Raw genomic sequence first — 15,092 nt, 5'->3', positions numbered from 1 at the left:
TTATTGACAGTTGTATAACCCAGTTCAAGTCATGAAATTTCATCAGTCTTTCTTTTCTCACATATAAATGAATGGACTGATCACGATCTGCAATGGTTAACTTTTCTTTAAAAAACAAAACACAACAGGATCCCACAGCAAATAGTTTTAAAACCAATGAAAGCCCATTCCTCTGACTGTAAGGGAGCTTGGCCTCCCTCTCCCTTGCCCTCCCTCTTCCCAGGCACTGCCTCTGACCTTCAAAAATCTTCTAAGAACACAGAATGAACACCTGTGGACTTGCTCTAAAATTCTATAATCCTAATTTACCCTGAATTATTCAGATCAAATATTCATCAACCCTACTAGTCATCATTTACTTTAATTTCAAATCATACTCTCAAAATTTACAGTGATGTTTACACTGTTTTTAGGGTGGTCCTCATTTCTTCATTATCATCTTTTTCTGTTCTTACACTTAAAATCTGTAAAATTTACACCAAAATACTTAACATTTTCTAATCTAATTTATTGTTCTCCTCCACTGGCAGATTGAAAGATCTCGTTTCCCATCTCGTAATTCTGAACTCACCGTTACATAATTGAAAAAAAATTAAAAATGGATAAACTAAGTTCAAAACTGACCTAACACTTGAATGATTAAAGTTGGTAAATAGACATCTTTTCCTAGAAACAACTTTCAGATTATACTGTCAGAGACTGAAAACAAAAACAGAACTTTTAAAGCGATCCATCATCTACCTCATTGGCTCCACTGAACAGAGGTTCTCCAGTGTGCATTTCAACCAAAATACACCCAAGGGACCACATGTCGATAGCAAGGTCATAAGGCATTCCCAGGAGCACCTCTGGAGACCGATAAAAGCGACTCTGAATATATTGGTATATCTGAAATACATTTCAAAATAGTATTAATTCCAAAATAAGTTTTGTTTAACTGTGGTCAACAATGAATTAAGAACACAAGTCTAATATTAATAGCAAAAAATAACTGGGTTATTAGAGTTCGTTTACTGATTTCAACATTAGACTATGAATACTGTTAAAGAACTAAACGTTTTAAGGGAGTGGTAAATCTGACTGTGAAATGCAAAAAAAAAGAAAAAAAAAAATATATATATATATAAATCAAGCCCTTTCATTTAGTTCAATCCTAACCGGTAACCAAGATATATCTTAAAACAATTATGCCTTATTAGAAGAAAATATTATTGAGAACAATTTATCTCCCTATTAATTATTCTTTCCTGCTATGGCTGGTACTTGGTTTACCGTTAATTTAACAGCTAAATTGTATCTAAATTAACCTGAAAGACTTTTTTCAGGTTAATTCAAAGCATTAAGAAAGACTCAAACTCAGCACAATGTAATTGAAATTTCAGACATCTGTACTGTACCAGTCTCACAGATAAATCTAGAAACACTGCCACGTAAAGATTCAATTGGGAGTCGTTTCTGACTAATCACTTCTCTACCCTGTCCCCCTCCATCTCATTCTAAGACTTCTTAGAAAAAGAAATCTTGAAATGGATTATTTTCGATGAAGTAATCTGAGATGTCTTCAGAGACCAATTCATCTTCACCTGGCCATTTAAAAGTTATATCTAGAAATACTACAAAAGCAAAGATAGTTTTACTTAAAAAAGGGAGAAAAACAAACAAAGTCCTCCTACCCAAACTTCCTAACTTAACACTCAAACGAGGCAGCCAGCAGCAATGGAGTCACTTCTCACGAAAGCTTCCGTGACCTCCACGACTCCAGCCAAATCTGAGAACCATCCCATGCCTCCACAAGCAGGTCAGCCCAACCTTAAGGCCTGCTCAGAGTGAAGAAAGTCTAACTGAAAGGGACCAGGAAGAAGTATTACATTTCCAAGTTTTTATACGCCAACAGCATCGTGAAGCCCCAAAGACTCCGTACTACTGAGACTTATTTCCCAGCTTAGGAAAGGAAGTTTGTCACCTACCTATCCAGCTGCTTAAAGCAGTAGTTGGGCTATCTACAAGCCTGTGCGCCAGGATCGCCACCTGAGAAACTTTTTCTGAAACATACTTGCCCTGCCACCTTCTAACACTGAGCCAGCAGACCTAGAAGAGGGCCACTGTATGTCTGTTTTGGAAATGACTTCCCATGGGATTCTGATACACTCACATAGTTAAAAACTCACTGAGCTAAAGGTATAGCTGTTTCACTTTGGCTGGAGAGAGAGAGTAGTGCTTGATATCAGGGCGGCATATATGATTTGGTTTAAACAGGAAAAAATTTTACAAGTCTAAAATCTATTCAAATGACTCTCAAGATGGGCACATATTTTCCATTTACAATATACTTTATCCCTATTAACAACTATGAGCATCTTTTGATTTTCAGAGGCATCCGAAACTGCAAACTTTGCTTCCTATTCCTTCCATTTTTAAAAATTATTTCATTGTAGCATTGCTACCATAAGATAATTTGCAGAAAATAACAAAAAGACAATCTTGTTAACTGACCATAAACCTTCATGATTAAATTAACCTACTGTATTTAAAAGCTGGAATAAAGTTGGATAGGAAATTTCACTAATTTGGAAAAACAAGAAATGGAAAGCCAATATGAAATAGGAATATCTCCATGTTAGTTATGTTTTTACCTTTTTTTTTTTTTTTAAGAAATGCAGTTTCAATACTTAAATAGGAACAACATTTTAAATGAATAAAGTATTATCAAATGGTGACCCTAGTTGCTTTCAAGAAGAGAACATCCTGTAACTTCTATTTTATATGCAAAACACTGTTAGAGTAGCTTTCATAATGCTAGAAAGAGCCGTAGGAAAATTGTTTTCTTAAAATCAGCTAAACCTAAATCTATTTATTGCTATGGACATGTCTGTTTTTTAGCACTCTAAAGAAAACTAGTTCGGTGTCATAATTTATAAAACAAAAAAAGGATTTAAACTTATTTATCAAAACAAGTATGTCTATCAACCTAGTAATTTACACTGTATCACTGTGTGTAATGTAAAATTACCTGCATTTTTTTTTACCCATCAGCTTTTGAGGAAAAACATTTATCTTGACCTATATTTAGGGAAATATTTTACAGCAAGGAGTCAATGTTCTATTATTGGAATTTCCCCAAATTTATACTAAGGACCTCTATTTGGGAAATACAGTTACAACAAATCACCTAATATTTAATATATCCATCCCCTCTTTTCTCTTAGACTTTTAGCATACACATAATTTTTTAAGATAACTTTGAAAAACTAATACCTTCTAATTCAAAGTTTACTACTTGCATTTTAAAAGGTATTTCCCAAAATAGGTATCAACACAAGGTGATTCAAGTGCTGCATTTTAAAGATAACCATCCTGTAATTACCTCCAAATTGTATACAGACTAATAACATTTCAAGTATCTACTTACACTGTTTTAACCTAATTCTAATTTTAATTCACAAGTCCTGAAATATACTTACCCTCTGCCCCAACTGACAAGAACTGCCAAAGTCAACAATCTTGATTGCACTGCGTTTGGGGTTACACAGAAGGATATTCTCAGGTTTTAGGTCACAGTGAATGATACTAAGTTCTGGAGTCGCAAGGAAAAGCAGTGCAGTGCACATTTGCTGTGCAAACTTTCGTGTTAGGTTCAAAGAGACACCTCGAAAATTGGTGTTCCTCAACAAGTCATAGAGGTTGTAGGACAGCATTTCAAAAACTAAACAGAGGTGGTTTCGAAACATAAAGTGGCGTTTTAAATGCACTGAAAGAGAAAAAAGTTTCATTTTAAATTATACATACCAATAAAATGAGAATAACATGCATTTGAACTCTCCAACAATCTGTAACATGACAATATCAAATGCAGAGTGAAAATCAAGTTAAAATCTGGCGATCAGCATTCTGCACTAAACAGCACATTCTTTAATCAGTTAAGAATATCTAAACTGTTCATCTGCTGAATTAATATATTAGTGTATACTGTCTGCCAATAAGCAATATAATGCAAGAAGTACCACCAAAATGCCTTGCTTAAAAAAAAAAAATTAAGTCAGGTATGAAAACGCAAGTAGCAAATTGACAAAGAGTACTGAGAATACTTTGATAATTTTATCGTCACTTGTAAGAGAAAACACGTTGTACTCCCTGAAAGCCCTACCTCACAACTTCATCTAAGCTCCACCCACTGGGATGTCCAGCTTTTGACGACGCTGTACTTGGCAGCCCTCTCTGGGAAGGCTTTGATACATATACACAATCTGCTTTGCTGAGCCTTAGATTTCACTAGTAATTTTTTGAAACAATTGTCAAAGGAAGACAGATTTTTTTTTTCTTTTGGGCAAATACAGCAAAGGCTCGAAAATCACATTGTAAGGTACTAGAGTTCATAATCAAGGCATTTGATTATGTTTATCAAACCGGTACATGGGACACCCTGTCCAAGACTGAAGGTTTGGGAAAACTTCAAAATAAAGCTCAATCACAAGAAATTATGAGTAGGCTTATGAATGGGTAAAGACTAATAGAATACATTACTCGGTATCACTACTGATCCTCTACAAAGGCTTAATAGTCGACAAACTGCTTCGAAAAGTTGTGCTTTAAGTATTAACACTGACTTCACATCAGATGAAGTCATTCAATAAAGAACTGCCCTTCAGTATAAAAATTCTTATACACACCAAACTGAGCACCCAGAACTCAACTGGAATGACATAAAACAACCATTTGTCAAGGCTACCTTCATTTTGGTCTTTTAGTATCATTTAAAACAGAGGTTTCTCTACAGATTTATCTGGAACAACTAGGACAGTATTCAATGTCTGGTCCCTGAGAAAGGGGATACATCGTGTTGTCCTGGTAGTAGCCCTGAACTGTCTCCCTGGAAGCAGTGCATGTCAATATTGCTTTTAGATCACTCCTGATACACATGATCTAAAATTAGGATAAGTAACACAATACAAATACTACATGGCTCTCTAGGAGTCCATAGTACAACTCAACTCTCACCAACAGTTACATAAGAATGTATAACATCTGCTCTTAATCACTGAGTTCATAGGTTTAAAATTAAGAACATAGCTCCATGTGACATAAGACACCCCAGAGACATGGTCCAAACAAGCGTTTTGACCTGGTTAAGCAGCAGCCGCAAAAGGAATGCAGAAGGTAACTGATGTCAGAATTCAAACGTGATTATGACAATCCCTCTAAGAAGCTGTGATCAGAATGTTCTTCCAATGGAAGATCAATCCACTCAATTCCACTAATTCATCATTCATTTACTGAGTATCTATAATGTGTTGAGCACTAAAGACATTGTCAAAGAAAGCTCAAACACAAGTATATACGTTCAGTTTTTTTAAACTGAACTTTGGGGAGAACGGACGGTTGGCAAGACTTTGTTCTACACTTAAACTGAATGTTCTTTTAACTAGCCCATGGCAGGTACCAAATAATCCAGATAAGAAATTATGCTATGTAGTAAAAAAGTAAGAGTTTTTAGAAGTTCAAAGACTTAAAGACTATACAACTCATGAGACTAAATTATATTGATCAAATCACTTCAAAATTAAGTTATTTACGTTATAAAAGAGCAATACAACTTCCAGACACCTTAAGTTTAACGTATCAACTCTACTGCCATGGCTGTGTCTAAATCTAAAGTTCTTTTTGCTTGCTTTCCAATATAGAAAACTCAGTTTCTTAAGACACTGTGCATGAATTCACCTTCTTCCTAAATAAGAACCTTTAAAAAAAAAAAAACTCATCCAAAATAATATCTGTAATAACTGATGCAATTAATGATCATTAAAGTCAGTTTATTAAAAATAAAAATGACAGACATTATTATAACATAACCAAGTAGCTAACATTTAGTGTTTTCTTTCAACAAGGCAGAAATAAATTGTTATAGTAATGCTATCAACATTTTCTCTACTACTTAAGAAAAATTCAAAATAAAACACACAAGAGTGAGAAAGAAGAAAAAGGGAGGTATGTTTAGAGACTGTAAGTCAAGCATCCTTAGAATGTCCTTCTTGGCCTCCTAAGCCCCTTGAATGGAAATGTGCTCACCTTACACTAAGTTGTAACTGAAAGTAAACAGCAAACATGCAGTATGAAACATGCAGTGTGAAAAGACTTGAAATACAAATGTTATTACTGTGGGTTATATCAGATATCTACAGAGAAGGCACTAAGGAAGAAAAATTAATAGTATAAGCTCATTTTATTGCAACAATGAGGAATGAAGGGTGTTTCATAAATGAAATCTAATCTGAATATGTGAACCTTACACCTTTAAACATCAATTTTTTTGTTTCTGTTATTTTGGGGGGACTAAAGAACCATAATGCTGCCCTCCCTTCATTTCTTTTTTTTTTTTTTTAATAAATTTATTTATTTTTGGCTGTGTTGGGTCGTCGTTGCTGCGCACGGGATATCTCTAGTTGCGGAGAGCAGGGGCTACCCTTCGTTGCGATGCACGGGCTTCTCATTACTGTGGCTTCTCTTGCTGCACGGCACGGGCCCTAGGCGCACCTGCTTCAGCAGTTGCAGCATGCGGGCTCAGTAGTTGTGACTCACGGGCTCTAGAGCACAGGCTCAGTAGTTTTGGCGCACGGGCTTAGTTGCTCCGCGGCATGTGGGATCTTCCCGGACCAGGGCTCGAAGCCGGGTCCCCTGCAGTGGCAGGCGGATCCTCAACCACTGTGCCATCAGAGAAGCCCTCCCCTCATTTCTTAAAAAGGAGTTTGCTAATAAAACTTAACCTCATATGTTTTTCAGGTAAAGTTAGCATTTATGAATGTGAGTTGCTAATACATGCCTATAAAAAAGTCTGTAATTAATTGATCCTAAGGTCTCTATCTTAAAATTGACATCATCTTGTTTTTACAGGTGGCAGCAATTTGCTTCTTGGTGGCACATAAAATTATGGTGTCTTAGATTTGATTAAGAATAGTATTAAAGAACGTATAATCAGAAGATGTTTTATCCATATATCAATTGGCCCTAGACTTCACTATTTTCATAATTCTTCTGTCTCCTCTTTTTGTATTCAGAAGAAACACCATATGACAATGAAATAAACACAAGCTCTGGAGTTAGGCAGAGGTAGGTTCAGACCCTAGCTCCAAGAGCCCTGGGACCTTGGGTACGTTACTCTTTGTACAAACTACCTGTAATATAAGGATTTACCACCTTCCTTTCAGGACTGCTATGATTACAGATGATGGAAGAAAAGCACAAGGAATATGGTAGGAGTTCAAGAAATGTTGGCTATTATTTCTCGAGGAAGAACCTGAGATCTTGGCTCAGACATTCCAAAACTGGTTCTGTAACCATTAACAACTTATTAGCTCACTTCTAATTTCTGAGCTATATTAGAAATGGTTAAAGTTAACACAAAGTGGACTCTCTAGATAAACATGCACCATTAAAGCAAACAAATGACGCTTGTTTCAAAAAACAAACAAAAAGAAAAAAACAAACAAAAAAACCCAAAAAGACACTATTCCCATTTGTTTTTATACTATATACCACCTAGAATGCACATTCCTAGAGATTTAAAATATTACTGCCAGATCAAGTAACATATATAAATCTATGCCCTCCAACAGAAATAACTGAATTTTTACCCAATCGCTTTAAGATAAAATCAACATATTTTCATACAAAAATAACAATTAACTCAAATTTGTGGTCTGGGTTAGGGCACACTGCTTTGTTTGCCTGTTTGTTTGTTTACCTATGTAGTATTTCATCTCAGTGTCATGTTTGTTCATGAGCTCAAGAAGTCGCACTTCTATCTGGGCTTGATTCAGAAAAGCCTTCTTGTTCTTTATTATTTTAATGGCAACCCATTCTTGCTCCACACGATCATATGCCTTTACAACCTAAAAGAGAAAAAAGATAAATGATACCTATTTCATTAATGAACAATTTAACAACAGTTTAGAGTTCACCTTAATTGTACATTTATCTAATTACTCTTTTTCTGACCTTCCTAATTAAAAGAGATCCTGTTCGTTTCCATTCGATAGCATCCATTTACTACTTTATTGTCACTTTAAGTCATTTTTCAAATGGATTTCTTTTGCATCCTTACAGTATTTCTAAACATCCACAAAATAGATAACTTTCTTAAAATCAGATTAACTATTTTCCTCCTTCAGAAATAAATTATGAATCTTGACAAGTGCTTTGGGGTTTTTTTACCTTTCTTACTAAACAACATTATAAAACAATTCTTCTAACTATTCTTTTAATAAGAGAAAAACCTGGTTTAAATCCCAAGCATACGTGTGAGATACTTAAAAGGTTGTAAGTCATCTGAAAAATGTAGATAACTTCCTAAATTTAACTTAGATTTTCATAGATAAAAACTTAGGCATATACCAGAAGAATTAGTTTACACTTATTCAATAAAAAAAATATCAAAAACAAATAACCAGGAAAAAAGTTTAAAATGTCATAATTAGGGGATTTTGAGTTTTTATTTAAAAAGAGAAGGAAACTGAAACATTCATGTGCAAATCACCATGCACACCTCTCATTTAAAATTTTACTCATTTAAAACAAGTTTCACACTACTAATAAATTTATACAAAAATTAGGAAATACACAGATAAAACTATATCTCTACAAATCAGAAACTGCTATAAGTGATTAAATATTATTATATTTATAATATTACATATAGTCTGAATAGATAATAGTTTTAGATACATTTTCTAGCATATTCAGAAAGTACAGAGATGCAGGTAGAACTCCAAGTGATTTTCCAATGTGTTGGCTGAGTACCACTGGATTAGAGGAAGAGAATGGAACGCATGGTCCAAGATCACATCAGTCAAGGTTACTGTCAATCACAGATCATAAATCGTTCAGCTGAAATCAAACTTGGAATGAAAAGTGCAGTATCTCTGGTTTCACCCAATTCTAAAAAAATACTATCTATTGTCTTAAATCAGAGGCGACCCATGTAAACATCTGACCAAGTGCTTCTGATATTCTTCTGTTTCACTGACCATATTGACTGTACCAAGAGTAAACATGTAAACCCATGTAAACATCTGACCAAGTGCTTCTGATATTCTTCTGTTTCACTGACCATATTGACTGTACCAAGAGTTGCAGTTCAGTGCCCAGATCCTAATGGTCTCCAGGACAAAGGCCACTAACATGGACTCAACTATTTACTGACTTAGCAAATAGTTAACTTGCTCAATGCTAAAGCAATGATTTGCAACCCTGAATATCACACATTCAGTAGGCTGTTTTCAAAATTACCAATGCCCAGAATCCAGTCACAGAGATTCTGATTTAATTGGTTGGAGCCTAAGTATCCATCCTCCCCTCCCCACCCCACCCCCAATCCCCAAAGCTCCCTGGAAAATTTCATGGAAAATTTCAATGTGCAATCAGGATTGATGACCATTGGCTTAAGAAATGAAGGAGCTGCTTCTTTGACAAGGATCTGGCAGAGAATTTAGAGGAAGTCTGACCAAGTCGGTAAGGAAGACTTTATTTGGTGAGTGACAGGTCCTGACCCTGAACACACCTCAGCCTAGGAGAATGGCATCAGTCAGTCTGATCTGGTAAAATGGATTTTGATGTCAAATAGGCCTATGTTTTCACAGGTTTACTATGCTGACTTGCTCTTAGGAATCAGAGTATGAGAAAATTAAAGGGGAGGGGGAAAGATCACAGTGAGCTCAAAGACTGAGTATTTAAGGAAAACTAAGTTTAGAGAACAGGCTGTATAGCCACAGTTTTCATGGTGGACATCACAGAAGTCTGAAAAGTGTCCTGTTGAGAGCAACTGCCTAAACGTTAGTGTAATTTTGAAGGTGGAGATGACACTCTATCCAGGGTGTTCATAGCCTTACTTAAGAGGTAGGCCTCAGAACTGCCTTGCCTTAAAAAGCTCTGAAAGAGAAGCAGAAGCTGCTTCTGACAAAAAGTAATACTTTCTTAAAGAGGGACTCCCCACACACTGAGAATCCCCTGACTCAGGAGAAAAAGAGATTACAAATCAAGGGGAAAGGCCCTGAATTACGTATAATTACAAAAATTCTGTGAAATCATGGACAGGGGCAGACATATTATACATGGGACACCAGGGCCTGGTAGAGCCACACCAGAGTTAGGGGTCTTCTAAGAAGCTTGTTCGTATTTCCCTATAGGTTTAATAGCTTGATCTGTCTGGGTCTAGAGCTGTAGCTGCTAATGGCCCGTAGTATACTTTCTGTCCTAAGCGTGATTAGACTGACACATGATGAATTTTTCCTCACAGGTTGAAAAGAGGCATACTTTGCTTTCTCTCAGGGCAGGAACAGGTAAGTAAGAGTATGCAGGTTCCATAGTTTTAGAAAAAACAAAAACAACCTCCAAAATCCAAATATTCTCCAAGTCAAAAGAAGTATTTGGATCACAAGTTATTATAGTAACTGACTCGCAGCACAAAAGCTACAAGGCAAAGGAGGCTGGGATTAACAGTAAATCATACCTCAAACAAAAAGGCTCTGTGACTTGATGAGATAAGATAGGGAGATTTATACGTGGGAACAGCTGGGGGATCCACAGCCAGAGAAAAGCTTTTTTTTTTTTTAATATGTCAAGTGTTTACTAATTAATTTACTTTTTTAAAAATTATTTTTGGCTGTGTTGGGTCTTCGTTTCTGTGCGAGGGCTTTCTCTAGTTGCGGCAAGTGGGGGCCGCTCTTCATCGCGGTGCGTGGGCCTCTCACTATCGCGGCCTCTCTTGTTGCGGAGCACAGGCTCCAGACGCGCAGGCTCAGTAGTTGTGGCTCACGGGCCCAGCTGCTCCGCGGCATGTGGGATCTTCCCAGACCAGGGCTCGAACCCGTGTCCCCTGCACTGGCAGGCAGATTCTCAACCGCTGCACCACCAGGGAAGCCCCTGAGAAAAGCTTTTTAAAAGTGCAAGGAGGAAGGTCTGACAGCTCTTGGTCTGGGCGCAGCTGATGCAAGAGGCTAATGTAGTTAGGGTTTGTGCTTTGTACTGGGATAGGGTGGGCAAGTGAGGAGAGCTGTGGGTGGAGTGAAGAGGCTAGGAACAAAGAGAAAAAACAGGTCCACTGGAGTTCCTCCCTCACTCTTCCGGGTAGAAGCAGCCTGAACAATCCCACCATCGGAACAATGCCAATCACAATATTAGCAACGCTGATGCCGTGAGGACTTAAGAGGAGACCCTGGAGACCCTCTGCCCACTTAGAGGCCTGATGGAGCTAGAAGAGGAGCTGAGGACAAACTTAGGGCACAGCCCCTGGTGTCCCAAGTCTCCAAAGAAGCGAGAGGACACCCGCTGTGCCAGCTGAAAATGGTAATTTTTTTCTCTTTGAGGAGGAATATCAGACAGGAAGGTAATTATCTCTATCATACATAACGAAGAACCATCCAGAGACTAAAAACCCCATATGAAAGAGGCAATACTGTCTATTAGTGATTAAAATCAACCACTTAGTAAAATAACTACTTGATAGCTACAGAAAGTTTTTTTTTTTAAAAGTCTAATGGAGTTTTTATAGCTGATGCAGTTTTCTTACCTTTAGAGAAAACTATAATAATCCAAATACTTACATATCCGTTGTTTAGATTTATTTACAAATATCAAAAGTGTACTACTGAAAAAAGGATATAGTAACATGATTCACTAAGACGTTCTTTCTAATTTAGGAAATTCAGCATCTTCCACTAAATTACCTGTCCGAAGGAACCTTTGCCTATCAAGGAGTCAATTTCGTAGCGATCCATCCACTTCTCTCCGTTTTTTACGATATAATCATAGTTATCATCATCATAACCATCATTGTAAACCTTCCGCTCCTTCTTATGACTAGAATCGTCTCCCTGGCCCTGCTGGTGTCTTCGCTTCTTTTTTGCATAGTAAACCTGAAATGAGAAAATACAGTGTTAGCTGTGCAATTAAAAATCATTGGGGACGGGGAGCAGTGAGGGCACCATATATCGAGTACATACAAGACACGTCTGCTATCAGTAGGAAACTGATGAATTTTTATTCTTTATAACACACACAAAAATGAAATAAAGAATTTTCTATAGCTGCTATTGGAGTTACAGAATAACACTGATATATAACAAATGAAAAATATCTACAGTAAAATTCACTTCAGAATTACACTGTTTATACATTTTTTAAATAGGAGATGTTAAGTGACCACGCCAAAGTCTCCCGTTCAAAAAGAGTAACAGGACCTGATTTATATTTATTGTCTAAACTAAGGTATAATTTATATACAGTGAGATGGTATAGATCTTAGAGAAATGCAAATCAAAACCACAATGAGGTATCACCTCCCACCATCATCAAAATGGCCATCATCAGAAAATCTACAAACAGCAAATGCTGGAGAGGGTGTGGAGAAAAGGGAACCCTCTTGCACTGTTGGTGGGAATGTAAATTGATACAGCCACTATGGAGGACAGTATGGAGGTTCCTTAAAAAACTAAAAATAGAATTACCATATGATCCAGCAATCCCACTACTGGGCATATACCCAGAGAAAACCATAATTCAAAAAGACACATGCACCCCGACGTTCATTGCAGCACTATTTACAATAGCCAGGTCACGGAAGCAACCTAAATGCCCATCGACAGACGAATGGATAAAGAAGACGTGGCACATATATACAATGGAATATTACTCAGCCATAAAAAGGAACGAAATTGGGTCATTTGTAGGGACGTGGATGGACCCAGAGACTGTCACGCAGAGTGAAGTAAGTCAGAAAGAGAAAAACAAATACTGTATATTAACGCATATTTGTGGAACCTAGAAAAATGGTACAGATGAACCAGTTTGCAGGGCAGAAACTGAGACACAGATGTAGAGAACAAACGTATGGACACCAAGGGGGGAAGCGACGGGGGGCGGGGGGCGGCAGGGGGTGGTGGGGGTGGTGGGATGAATTGGGCGATTGGGATTGACATGTATACACTGATGTGTATAAAATGGATGACTAATAAGAACCTGCTGTATAAAAAAATAAAATTCAAAAAAAAAAGAGCGTATAATATGAAGGACTTTGGAGAAAATGTATATGCTGATGTAATCAACATATGCTAAACGAAATAAAGAACATTTTCATCCTCCTTATATTTCGAGTTCCATCATGCCCCCTTCTAGTCAATCCCAATTTTATATTTGATCCTAAAGCAAAAGATTTTAAAAATGAAAGTTTAAATGTATAATATATGAACTGATGTGTTGCTAATATAAAAAGGGCCTGAGACACGCCTAGTTCTGAAGCCTGTAATAACATATTAATGAAAAACAGCCATGCCCCTCCCCCCACACAAAAGGCCGTAAACCTTGTGGCTGGTCACAGATTGAGTTATTTTCCTTATATCTGTTTTTCTTATAAAATAGTTTCTAAGACTAGTAAAAAATAATAGGTGGACTAGGCAACAGTCCAGGTAATTGGTAACTAACTTTGAGGAAATTATAAATTACACTGCACAGAGCAACATCAGAAAAACTAGTTTACAAGGTGGCAAAACAGGTAAAAACAAGCTTTAACAAAGCTACTGTTAACAGCTTAACGATTTATCAGATATTAACAAACTGACATTAATCAATTGTTAACAACAATTTATCAGATATTTTCAGATGATCAAAAGCTAGTTTGGTGCCTCTTTTTATAACATATAAATTGCATACGAAATCCAATTTAGAAATGTTCCTCATTGAGTTCACTTCAATTTTATCCTGCCACATTGCCACAATAATATAATACTGGCATTAAACAGCATCAAACTGCTATAAAATTTATACACACATAAGAACATCTTTTTAGTTAAATGGCTCTAAAGCTGGTAGAAGATAAGTCTTTAATGTGAAAGGATGTAGGGCCCCACTGGAAGAGGAAAGAAAGCACAGGCGTGTCCACCCTTCTCCAAAAAAGCTCATTTAATAATTCATTACAGAGCTAGAGTTGGGGTTAGAAGCAAGTAACAACCAAGCCAAAGGTCTAAGACACCAGAAAAATAATTTTTGAAAGCAGAGTCAAGTTGAAAGGTGAGTAATTCAAAGGGCTGTCCATGTTTTTTATCCTACTTACTTCCACCAAAAAGGCTTTCAGATATCTTACAATGAAAAAGATACAGATTAAAAGAACACACATTAATTTAAAAAGAAAACTTTAAACCACATAAATATAGATAGATCAGATAGACTAGACCAAATGCCTGTTAACTGGGCATTAAATACATCTCAGAGCTTCCTGACATCCATGGTAAAAGTAGAAACAGATATGTAAAAATTTAAGCAAACTTCTGTAACATTTTCATACTTTTATATTATCATTATTGCCTTCCTTTCCCCTGAAGTTTTGGAGACAAGGTTATTATAGAAATGACAACTCAGCATATATTAAATATAACTTTAAAAAGAGGGGAAGTTATCCACAATTATCTTAACTTTTTGCAGTCCTTGTTAATATATCTTATTTGTTTTACACAATTATAATTTTATTATCTATAAATCACTAACTTACCAGTCTTCATGATAATCATCAATATGACAATCCTTGGGAGTTAAAAATAATTTTAGTATGTTTAAATATGCTACAAAATAACTTTTTTTCCCTGCTCTATTGCAAAATAGATGCTGTTATAACAAATCAATAGTCTTACCTCATTAATATGCTTATATGTTTTGATCAAGTCAACAGAAAGTTTTCTCAGGGGAGCAGTAGCTGGATCACGGAAGGTTTGGGGCATCCGCCTCTGTAACATGACAATATCAGGCATCACCTTAAATAGACAGAAAAGACTAGCACTTTAACTATACTGTACTGGTATGAATTCCCTCTTCTGTAACCTGTGTATACGTATTTTTAAAAAAAAAAAAGACATCTACGTTAGAATAATATACATGCTCTCTCGGTCATCTCTTTCATCCGGAATCCACTGAAGACAACCACTGGAACAAATAAACGAAATTAGAAGATAATATGCCCAGTTACCAAGCCTTCAATTTTGCTCCCCAAATTCAACAAGAGGATTACAGATATACCCCTGGTCCAGGAGACATGCATGATGCTGCCCAAGAGGGCT

The 15,092-nt window shown here is 36.5% G+C and overlaps 1 protein-coding gene and 1 long non-coding RNA gene across 9 annotated transcripts in view; one reads left to right on the top strand and one right to left on the bottom strand.

The window, feature by feature from the left end:
- Window positions 1-15,092, bottom strand: part of DYRK1A (dual specificity tyrosine phosphorylation regulated kinase 1A) — a 150,185-nt gene that overhangs the window by 20,195 nt on the left and 114,898 nt on the right. For 7 of the 8 annotated variants that reach the window (XM_068547076.1, XM_068547082.1, XM_068547081.1 and 4 more), the window contains 5 exons: window positions 14,670-14,789; window positions 11,715-11,903; window positions 7,736-7,883; window positions 3,462-3,748; window positions 742-888 (listed from right to left, as the gene is read on the bottom strand). In XM_068547076.1, coding sequence (XP_068403177.1) covers window positions 742-888; window positions 3,462-3,748; window positions 7,736-7,883; window positions 11,715-11,903; window positions 14,670-14,789 — 891 coding nt within the window. The remainder of the gene's footprint in view (window positions 1-741; window positions 889-3,461; window positions 3,749-7,735; window positions 7,884-11,714; window positions 11,904-14,669; window positions 14,790-15,092) is intronic. The other variant, XM_068547080.1, reaches the window with a different exon arrangement.
- Window positions 9,395-11,906, top strand: LOC137766579 (uncharacterized). The gene is made up of 4 exons (XR_011074353.1): window positions 9,395-9,501; window positions 10,286-10,328; window positions 11,120-11,334; window positions 11,688-11,906. It is a non-coding gene; the product is annotated as an uncharacterized lncRNA (long non-coding RNA).

The sequence above is a fragment of the Eschrichtius robustus genome, chromosome 6, assembly GCF_028021215.1.
Source record: "Eschrichtius robustus isolate mEscRob2 chromosome 6, mEscRob2.pri, whole genome shotgun sequence".
Lineage (NCBI taxonomy): Eukaryota > Metazoa > Chordata > Mammalia > Artiodactyla > Eschrichtiidae > Eschrichtius > Eschrichtius robustus.
This window is presented reverse-complemented; position numbering and strand designations above follow the sequence as displayed.